At 46.5% G+C, this 11425-nt stretch overlaps 1 protein-coding gene across 2 annotated transcripts in view; it reads left to right on the top strand.

The window, feature by feature from the left end:
• The first annotated feature begins 4177 nt into the window (after nt 1-4177).
• Nucleotides 4178-11425, top strand: part of LOC118374989 (cell division cycle protein 20 homolog B-like) — a 40676-nt gene continuing 33428 nt past the window's right edge. The window contains exons 1-2 of one of the 2 annotated variants that reach the window (XM_052460870.1): nt 4178-4349; nt 4443-4517. In XM_052460870.1, coding sequence (XP_052316830.1) covers nt 4287-4349; nt 4443-4517 — 138 coding nt within the window. In that variant the 5' untranslated portion in view covers nt 4178-4286. The remainder of the gene's footprint in view (nt 4350-4442; nt 4518-11425) is intronic. The other variant, XM_052460869.1, reaches the window with a different exon arrangement.

The following is an 11425-nucleotide window of genomic DNA, read 5'->3' as shown; positions in this document are numbered from 1 at the left end:
CATGAGGGGGCCGGTCCTCTTCTGGCTGTGCCCGGGTAGAGAGGAACCAGGCTATGAGGGGGGGCCGGTCCTCTTCTGGCTGTGCCCGGGTAGAGAGGAACCAGGCTATGAGGGGGGGCCGGTCCTCTTCTAAATAAGAGAACACTTTAAAAAGTAGCCAGCGGGGAAAATAAATGTCAGACTATATTAGTCTATAGATTTAATCAGTAACTGATGCCGCTGTCGGTGATGAGAAGAAGAAGGATAATGATGATGATTGTGGTGGCGATGATAGAGATAATCATGATTAAATCCCATGCCATCACTGTAAATGACATTATAGGAAAGCATCTGTTGTCTCTCCTGTCATTGATTGCACCTGTTACACCCAGGCCGGGCTGATCTCAGGCTGTGAGGGGAAACATATGGAAGTGGCAGGTGGCGGTTTTAAAACATGAACCCGTCTCTCCCGCTGTTCCCGCTCTTCGGCACTCTGAGCGGGAGCTCCAGTCCGGTTGATTCATAAGGGAGTCAAAGGGACCCGCGGGCAACAGAGGGCGAGCAGCCAATTATATTGATATCCAAATACTCCCACTTTATTTCTGTGTCATTTTACAGCAAAAAAAGAAGAAGGCATGAACGCGGAAGCCTAGTTTATAGCATATAATAATGAACAGCTTCGTGATAACGATAATAATAATAGTCCAATATGTCTAATTGATTCGTAATTACCTCTCTAAAAAGAAAAGGTTCCTGTAGTATCCTTTAGGGGTTCTTCAAATTGAAACTGTTCGGGAACCTCAACAAATTATTTTACTGGATCCTCGAAGAACATTTTGAAGAACCTTTTGAAGAACCTTTTTGGGGTACATTTTTTAATTACCCCCCCCCACCCCCTCCCTCCTTCCCCCTTATTATAATTATTAAGAATAATATGCATAACAATAACAACACGAACACAATATTTTTCGTTCTGAGTGTTTATTAGGATTCTCGTGGCAAAGCAGAATTGAGAAAATCCTAACATGAGGTAAACTCCCAGCAGAGCCCCAAGTCTAATGGGTTTTATCCCCTGGCGTGTGTATGTCTTCCGTATCCATAGACGATTTAGCAGTGCTTGGTAATCGAACAGGTTTCCTGATTATATTCATCAGAGGTGTAGTGAGGGGGAAGTCTCTCGATCCCAAAACATAGCGATTATACAGATGATTAACAAAACATACACACACACGACAGTATTCATGCCTTGGTTTTGTGGTAAATGTGAATGAGAAAAAAAACAACGGTTTTAAATAATTGGTTTTCATTTACATACCTTGTCCATAATGCAGAGAGGCCTATGGGATGTTAATTGAAGAGGTCAGGGAGAAGGATGGTAAATGTGATCTGCATTTACATACCAATACCAGTTAACATACCTTTGTATGCCTCCTCGTCTGTTTGACTGCAGACACAGACACAAAAGTGAGCAGATCAGTCATCTGCACCCAATACAGCAAGCCTTCAACATATTCTTATAGCCTTCAACATATTCTTATAGCCTTCAACATATTCTTATAGCCTATATATTCTGATAGCCTTCAACATATTCTGATAGCCTTCAACATATTCTTATAGCCTATATATTCTTATAGCCTATATATTCTTATAGCCTATATATTCTTATAGCCTATATTCTTATAGCCTTAACATATTCTTATAGCCTAACATATTCTTATAGCCTTCTTATAGCCTATATATTCTTATAGCCTATATATTCTTATAGCCTATTCGTATAGCCTATATATTCTTATAGCCTACATATTCTTATAGCCTACATATTCTTATAGCCTATATATTCTTATAGCCTACATATTTCTTATAGCCTATATATTCTTATAGCCTATATATGCTTATAGCCTATATATTCTTATAGCCTATATATTCTTATAGCCTACATATTCTTATAGCCTATATATTCTTATAGCCTATATTCTTATTCAGCCTATATATTCTTATAGCCTATATATTCTTATAGCCTACTTATATTATTCTTATAGCCTATATATTCTTATAGCCTATATATTCTTATAGCCTATATATTCTTATATATATCTTATAGCCTACATATTCTTATAGCCTATATATTCTTATAGCCTATATATTCTTATAGCCTATATATTATTATATTCTTATAGCCTACATATTCTTATAGCTATATATAGCCTACATATTCTTATAGCCTATATATTCTTATAGCCTATATATTCTTATAGCCTATAGCCTATATATTCTTATAGCCTACATATTCTTATAGCCTATATATTCTTATAGCCTATATATTCTTATAGCCTATATATTCTTATAGCCTACATATTCTTATAGCCTATATATTCTTATAGCCTATATATTCTTATAGCCTACATATTCTTATAGCCTATATATTCTTATAGCCTATATATTCTTATATTCTATATATTCTTATAGCCTACATATTCTTATATCCTATATATTCTTATATTCTATATATTCTTATAGCCTATATATTCTTATATTCTATATATTCTTATAGCCTATATATTCTTATAGCCTACATATTAGCCTATATATTCTTATAGCCTATATATACATATTCTTATAGCCTATATATTCTTATAGCCTATATATTCTTATAGCCTACATATTCTTATAGCCTATATATTCTTATAGCCTATATATTCTATTCTTATAGCCTATATATTCTTATAGCCTATATATTCTTATAGCCTACATATTCCTATAGCCTATATATTCTTATAGCCTATATATTCTTATAGCCTATATATTCTTATAGCCTATATATTCTTATAGCCTACATATTCTTATAGCCTATATATTCTTATAGCCTATATATTCTTATAGCCTATATATTCTTATAGCCTATATATTCTTATAGCCTATATATTCTTATAGCCTATATATTCTTATAGCCTATATATTCTTATAGCCTATATATTCTTATAGCCTATATATTCTTATAGCCTATATATTCTTATAGCCTATATATTCTTATAGCCTATATATTCTTATAGCCTATATATTCTTATAGCCTATATATTCTTATAGCCTATATATTCTTATAGCCTATATATTCTTATAGCCTACATATTCTTATAGCCTATATATTCTTATAGCCTATATATTCTTATAGCCTATATATTCTTATAGCCTACATATTCTTATAGCCTATATATTCTTATAGCCTATATATTCTTATAGCCTATATATTCTTATAGCCTATATATTCTTATAGCCTATATATTCTTATATTCTATATATTCTTACCTCTTTGTTGACAGATATCCATTGAATTGTGTCCATTTTCTGGTTTTTTTTAGAAAGATTTGCACAAATATGAAAAGATCATAGTGTCATCAGAAAACATTATAAATGTATATCACACAAGAGGGACAAACCTTAAACTTAAATTCAGATCTTTACATTTTTCAGTTAAGTGGCTACACCTGCTCTCTTTTCCAATTCAAATCCAAGTGTTTCAGTTGGGCAGTTTAGGATCCTGCAAACTCCCACCTCGATGAACCCCAACCTCCAACAGGGGTTCTTGGAAGAACATTTTGGGGGCCATTTTCAGTGCCAAGAACCCTACGGTTCTTCAGAGAACTTTGAGGATCTAAGAATAACCCTTGTTGAGTGTAATAACAATAACAGGCTATTGTCTATTTTAAGTCTATGTCTTCTATCTCATGAGTTACATTATTTAATGTAGGCCTTCTATAGACTGCTTTATCACTTTCTAGAAAAAATATTTTGGGATCGAAATGTGTGTGTGTGTGTGTGTGTGAGTGAGCTAGTCTACAATACAGCATGAAGGAATGTCCAAAAATAAATTAGGACCCTACAGAATTGCAAGACAATGTTCGATTGTATTTTAATTAACCACTGATAATGCTGACAGTTTAAAAATAAATTACACGCTATTCTCTTATAACCGCGCCAAGACCTTTAAAACTTTGCCGCGTTGCGCTCTGTTGACTCTTTAGATTAGATATTGTTTCACTGTGGCACTTCATGTCGGTTTCCAGGGAAACTAGGACGCCTCTACAGAGGGGAAACCCTTCTAGTGACGGGGTTCACCTCCCTATCCACCAATGGCGAGCCGAGGAACAGACTTCCCGCTCCGGCATCCGCCCCTGCGCGTATTTAGGAACTACCGAGCACAGGCAAAAGAACAGGTGCTCATTCAGCCACAGTGGACTGAAAGGGTAACAAGTTAGGCTACTACTGTCAGTCAGTAAAGTTCGCAAGAGATTTTATATTGTTAAGCTAACATGGACTGGAAGTTGAATAGATATTCGCGTTTTAAAGTGAAAACCGAGGACACGGTGCTTTGGGTAGGTTTAGGTCCACCTACTGTTGTGTAGTGCGTAATTGTGGGGTGAACGCCGATTGTAAACTGTTATTTTTTTTTTAATTCTACCGGTCAGGAGAACATCACGAGGAGGCTGCTGGTGGATTTCAGGACGAAGAGGAGACATTGCTCCGTTCCTACATCACAAAAGGTAAGGTGGTGATATCAATCATTTTATAACGTAGGCTAGTAATAACACGCATATACGTTGATTGTGCCACAATACAATGAAGAAGACCCGGAGTAAATAATAGTTAAACCAGTTTGTTAAACATATCAGTGGACAGGAAAGGAGAGGAGGAAAAGACATGAAAGGGGGAGAGGAGAGGAGAACAGAAAAGCAGAGAAGAGGGGAGGAGAGGATGGTGTCAGTGTGGCAGTGTACCGCTGCTAGCTGTGCTAATGTGATTGACCGCTGTCAGCTACACTCCTCACTGCTGCTGTCTGAAGCAGTGCCCCCCTCCCCACCTTTAACAGACAGACAGACACAGAGACAGGCAGACCGACAGGCAGACACAGAGACAGGCAGACCAACAGGCAGACACAGAGACAGGCAGACCAACAGGCAGACACAGAGACAGGCAGACCAACAGGCAGACACAGAGACAGGCAGACCGACAGGCAGACACAGAGACAGGCAGACCAACAGACAGACACAGAGACAGGCAGACCAACAGGCAGACACAGAGACAGACAGACCGACAGGCAGACACAGAGACAGGCAGACCAACAGGCAGACACAGAGACAGACAGACAGGCAGGCAGACACAGAGACAGGCAGACCAACAGGCAGACACAGACAGACAGATAGGCAGGCAGACACAGAGACAGACAGACCGACATGCAGACACAGAGACAGACAGACAGGCAGGCAGACACAGAGACAGACAGACCGACAGGCAGACACAGAGACAGGCAGACCAACAGGCAGACACAGAGACAGACAGACAGGCAGGCAGACACAGAGACAGGCAGACCAACAGGCAGACACAGACAGACAGATAGGCAGGCAGACACAGAGACAGACAGACCGACATGCAGACACAAAGACAGACAGATAGGCAGACACAGAGACAGACAGACAGACATGCACCTTAAAACAGCTATTGCACCTATTTGATTTAATAAAACAAAAAAATAATTTGTTTCTCAGACTAACACAAATGCCAGTTTAGGTGGTAGCACAGATTTGAAGTCCTCCTGTGGGCTGGGCGGGGTCTGGTAACACAGATTGAAGTCCTCCTGTGGGCTGGGTCTGGTAACACAGATTGAAGTCCTCCTGTGGGCTGGGTCTGGTAAAAGATGGAAGTCCTCCTGTGGGCTGGGCGGGGTCTGGTAACACAGATTGAAGTCCTCCTGTGGGCTGGGCGGGGTCTGGTAACAGAGATGGAAGTCCTCCTGTGGGCTGGGCGGGGTCTGGTAACACAGATTTGAAGTCCTCCTGTGGGCTGGGTCTGGTAACACAGATTGAAGTCCTCCTGTGGGCTGGGCGGGGTCTGGTAACACAGATTGAAGTCCTCCTGTGGGCGGGGTCTGGTAACACAGATTGAAGTCCTCCTGTGGGCTGGGTCTGGTAACACAGATTGAAGTCCTCCTGTGGGTGGGGTCTGGTAACACAGATTGAAGTCCTCCTGTGGGCGGGGTCTGGTAACACAGATAGAAGTCCTCCTGTGGGCTGGGAGGGGTCTGGTAACACAGATGGAAGTCCTCCTGTGGGCTGGGCGGGGTCTGGTAACAGATGGAAGTCCTCCTGTGGGCTGGGCGGGGTCTGGTAACACAGATTGAAGTCCTCCTGTGGGCTGGGCGGGGTCTGGTAACAGATGGAAGTCCTCCTGTGGGCTGGGCGGGGTCTGGTAACAGATGGAAGTCCTCCTGTGGGCTGGGCGGGGTCTGGTAACACAGATTGAAGTCCTCCTGTGGGCTGGGCGGGGTCTGGTAACACAGATGGAAGTCCTCCTGTGGGCTGGGCGGGGTCTGGTAACACAGATTGAAGTCCTCCTGTGGGCTGGGCGGGGTCTGGTAACACAGATTGAAGTCCTCCTGTGGGCTGGGCGGGGTCTGGTAACACAGATGGAAGTCCTCCTGTGGGCTGGGCGGGGTCTGGTAACACAGATTGAAGTCCTCCTGTGGGCTGGGCGGGGTCTGGTAACACAGATTGAAGTCCTCCTGTGGGCTGGGCGGGGTCTGGTAACACAGATTGAAGTCCTCCTGTGGGCTGGGCGGGGTCTGGTAACACAGATAGAAGTCCTCCTGTGGGTGGGGTCTGGTAACACAGATTGAAGTCCTCCTGTGGGCGGGGTCTGGTAACACAGATTGAAGTCCTCCTGTGGGCTGGGCGGGGTCTGGTAACACAGATGGAAGTCCTCCTGTGGGCTGGGCGGGGTCTGGTAACAGATTGAAGTCCTCCTGTGGGCTGGGCGGGGTCTGGTAACAGATGGAAGTCCTCCTGTGGGCTGGGCGGGGTCTGGTAACACAGATTGAAGTCCTCCTGTGGGCTGGGCTGGGTCTGGTAACACAGATTGAAGTCCTCCTGTGGGCTGGGCGGGGTCTGGTAACACAGATTGAAGTCCTCCTGTGGGCTGGGCGGGGTCTGGTAACAGATGGAAGTCCTCCTGTGGGCTGGGCGGGGTCTGGTAACACAGATTGAAGTCCTCCTGTGGGCTGGGCGGGGTCTGGTAACAGATGGAAGTCCTCCTGTGGGCTGGGCGGGGTCTGGTAACAGATGGAAGTCCTCCTGTGGGCTGGGCGGGGTCTGGTAACACAGATTGAAGTCCTCCTGTGGGCTGGGCGGGGTCTGGTCACAGATTGAAGTCCTCCTGTGGGCTGGGTCTGGTAACACAGATGGAAGTCCTCCTGTGGGCTGGGCGGGGTCTGGTAACAGATTGAAGTCCTCCTGTGGGCTGGGCTGGGTCTGGTAACAGATGGAAGTCCTCCTGTGGGCTGGGTCTGGTAACAGATGGAAGTCCTCCTGTGGGCTGGGTCTGGTAACAGATGGAAGTCCTCCTGTGGGCTGGGCGGGGTCTGGTAACACAGGTTGAAGTCCTCCTGTGGGCTGGGCGGGGTCTGGTAACACAGGTTGAAGTCCTCCTGTGGGCTGGGCGGGGTCTGGTAACAGATGGAAGTCCTCCTGTGGGCTGGGTCTGGTAACACAGGTTGAAGTCCTCCTGTGGGCTGGGCGGGGTCTGGTAACACAGATTGAAGTCCTCCTGTGGGCTGGGCGGGGTCTGGTAACACAGATTGAAGTCCTCCTGTGGGCTGGGCGGGGTCTGGTAACACAGATTGAAGTCCTCCTGTGGGCTGGGCGGGGTCTGGTAACACAGATTGAAGTCCTCCTGTGGGCTGGGCGGGGTCTGGTAACACAGATTGAAGTCCTCCTGTGGGCTGGGCGGGGTCTGGTAACAGATGGAAGTCCTCCTGTGGGCTGGGTCTGGTAACAGATGGAAGTCCTCCTGTGGGCTGGGCGGGGTCTGGTAACACAGGTTGAAGTCCTCCTGTGGGCTGGGCGGGGTCTGGTAACACAGGTTGAAGTCCTCCTGTGGGCTGGGCGGGGTCTGGTAACAGATGGAAGTCCTCCTGTGGGCTGGGTCTGGTAACACAGGTTGAAGTCCTCCTGTGGGCTGGGCGGGGTCTGGTAACAGATGGAAGTCCTCCTGTGGGCTGGGCGGGGTCTGGTAACACAGGAAGTCCTTGAAGTCCTCCTGTGGGCTGGGCGGGGTCTGGTAACAGATGGAAGTCCTCCTGTGGGCTGGGCGGGGTCTGGTAACAGATTGAAGTCCTCCTGTGGGCTGGGCGGGGTCTGGTAACACAGATTGAAGTCCTCCTGTGGGCTGGGCGGGGTCTGGTAACAGATGGAAGTCCTCCTGTGGGCTGGGCGGGGTCTGGTAACAGATGGAAGTCCTCCTGTGGGCTGGGCGGGGTCTGGTAACAGATGGAAGTCCTCCTGTGGGCTGGGCGGGGTCTGGTAACAGATGGAAGTCCTCCTGTGGGCTGGGCGGGGTCTGGTAACAGATTGAAGTCCTCCTGTGGGCTGGGCGGGGTCTGGTAACAGATGGAAGTCCTCCTGTGGGCTGGGCGGGGTCTGGTAACAGATGGAAGTCCTCCTGTGGGCTGGGCGGGGTCTGGTAACAGATGGAAGTCCTCCTGTGGGCTCTGGGATAGAAGTCCTCCTGGGGTCTCTGGTAACAGATTGAAGTCCTCCTGTGGGCTGGGCGGGGTCTGGTAACAGATGGAAGTCCTCCTGTGGGCTGGGCGGGGTCTGGTAACAGATTGAAGTCCTCCTGTGGGCTGGGCGGGGTCTGGTAACAGATGGAAGTCCTCCTGTGGGCTGGGCGGGGTCTGGTAACACAGATAGAAGTCCTCCTGTGGGCTGGGCGGGGTCTGGTAACAGATAGAAGTCCTCCTGTGGGCTGGGCGGGGTCTGGTAACAGATGGAAGTCCTCCTGTGGGCTGGGTCTGGTAACAGATGGAAGTCCTCCTGTGGGCTGGGCAGGGTCTGGTAACAGATGGAAGTCCTCCTGTGGGCTGGGCGGGGTCTGGTAACACAGATAGAAGTCCTCCTGTGGGCTGGGCGGGGTCTGGTAACAGATAGAAGTCCTCCTGTGGGCTGGGCGGGGTCTGGTAACAGATGGAAGTCCTCCTGTGGTCTGGGCGGGGTCTGGTAACACAGATAGAAGTCCTCCTGTGGGCTGGGCGGGGTCTGGTGGTGAAAGCTGATTTGAGTGGGCAGCAGATGTCAAAGAAGCAGCTGGCAGAGACAGAAACACAAGTGGCCTTGAAAGTCAAACACTCTTCCCTTATTACAAGGTGTTGGGCTGAATTCATCAATGAATGGGCAGAACGTATGATGTAATCAGTAATGAGATAGTGGTGAAATGTGCTTGGTTTTTAGTACACTCTTTGAAAAAAAGGGTTCCAAAAGGGTTCTTTGGCTATCCCGAAAGGAGAACCCTTATTGGTTCCAGGTAGAACCCCTTTGGGTTCCATAACCCTCCGTGAAAAGGGTTCTACATGTACATGGAACCCAAAAGGGCCTTCTTTACCTGGAACCAATAAGGGTTTTTCAAAGGGGAACAGCCAAATAACCCTTTTAGGTTCTAGATAGCACCTTTTTGTGTGTGTGTATTATATAATTCGTATTTGGTTTAGTAGGCAGTGTAATGTAACATGTGATTGGTTAGTAGGCAGTGTAATGTAACGTGATTGGTCAGTAGGCAGTGTAATGTAACGTGATTGGTCATTAGGCAGTGTAATGTAACGTGATTGGTTAGTAGGCAGTGTAATGTAACGTGATTGGTTAGTAGGCAGTGTAATGTAACGTGATTGGTCAGTAGGCAGTGTAATGTAACGTGATTGGTCAGTAGGCAGTGTAATGTAACGTGATTGGTTAGTAGGCAGTGTAATGTAACGTGATTGGTTAGTAGGCAGTGTAATGTAACGTGATTGGTTAGTAGGCAGCGTAATGTAACGTGATTGGTTAGTAGGCAGTGTAACGTTAGCTGACTGTTTTCTCATTTGTCAGCTCACTCTACAGTTGCTCCCTAACCTCTCACCCAAAACTCCGCCTCCACCCGCCAAGGATTTAACCCACCTGGGCGGGCATGCTGCATACAGACTTTTCTTTTTGTTCCAACCCTGCACTAACACATCTAATTCTACCATTCTACTAATCTGCTTCTCTCTGTTACTTTGATTGGCTGTGTTAGAGCAGGGCTGGAGCCCAAGTGGCTCTCCGGGAAGAGGGTTGGCCGCCCCTGCTTTCTCTTCTGTTCCGATTGGGCGGCTGGGAGGCAGTGTCTTGTTAGCTGATTGGTTTGTTTTACCAGCTTACATGCTGCTGCCCTCTAGCTGTCCATGTAAACCATCACTGGTCATTGGATATCACCATCTCTAATGGCCGTACATCACAGCAGAGATCATCAACCAGATTTTTATTTATTTATTTTATTTTACCTTTATTTAACCAGGCAAGTCAGTTAAGAACACATTCTTATTTTCAATGACGGCCTGGGAACAGTGGGTTAACTGCCTGTTCTGGGGCAGAATGACAGATTTGTACCTTGTCAGCTCGGGGGTTTGAACTCGCAACCTTCCGGTTACTAGTCCAACGCTCTAACCACTAGGCTACGCTGCCGCCTCTACACTCTAACCACTAGGCTACGCTGCCGCCCCAGATTCAGCCTTGGGACGATGGTCGGGGGGCCTGAACATTATTACAAATCATTTGTAGATGGTAAATTGACCACAAGGACCTCAAACAGATATCATATTTGAATAAAACATAATAATTTCAAACCTTGCTTACATTTGTATACGATCACATACATCTCTCTTTTATGCGTGGGAATAATTCAGATTTCCAAAATTAAAATCTCTTGGAGCTGATTTCCTAGTGTGTGTTACAGTCTTTAATGTCAAGCAACAAATACAAAATGATACATATATATATAATAATAAAACAAATGTGAGCTCATAAAACTTGGGCTGATGGTGCCTGCATCTGATAGTCAGTCTCAGCAGAGGGAGAGAGCAGCAGACTGAGGGTCAGTCTCAGCAGAGGGAGAGAGCAGCAGACTGAGGGTCAGTCTCAGCAGAGGGAGAGAGCAGCAGACTGAGGGTCAGTCTCAGCAGAGGGAGAGAGCAGCAGACTGAGGGTCAGTCTCAGCAGAGGGAGAGCAGACTGTGGAGAGGGTCAGTCTCAGCAGAGGGAGAGAGCAGCAGACTGAGGGTCAGTCTCAGCAGAGGGAGAGAGCAGCAGACTGAGGGTCAGTCTCAGCAGAGGGAGAGAGCAGCAGACTGAGGGTCAGTCTCAGTGGAGGAGAGAACAGCAGACTGAGGGTCAGTCTCAGCAGACAGAGGGTCAGTCTCAGCGGAGGAGAGAACAGCAGACTGAGGGTCAGTCTCAGCAGAGGAGAACAGCAGACTGAGGGTCAGTCTCAGCAGAGGAGAGAGCAGCAGACTGAGGGTCAGTCTCAGCAGAGGGAGAGAGCAGCAGACTGAGGGTCAGTCTCAGTGGAGGAGAGAACAGCAGACTGGGAGTCTCAGCGGAGGAGAGAACAGCAG

This window comes from Oncorhynchus keta, chromosome 14 (genome assembly GCF_023373465.1).
Source record: "Oncorhynchus keta strain PuntledgeMale-10-30-2019 chromosome 14, Oket_V2, whole genome shotgun sequence".
Classification (NCBI taxonomy): Eukaryota; Metazoa; Chordata; class Actinopteri; order Salmoniformes; family Salmonidae; genus Oncorhynchus; species Oncorhynchus keta.
This window is presented reverse-complemented; position numbering and strand designations above follow the sequence as displayed.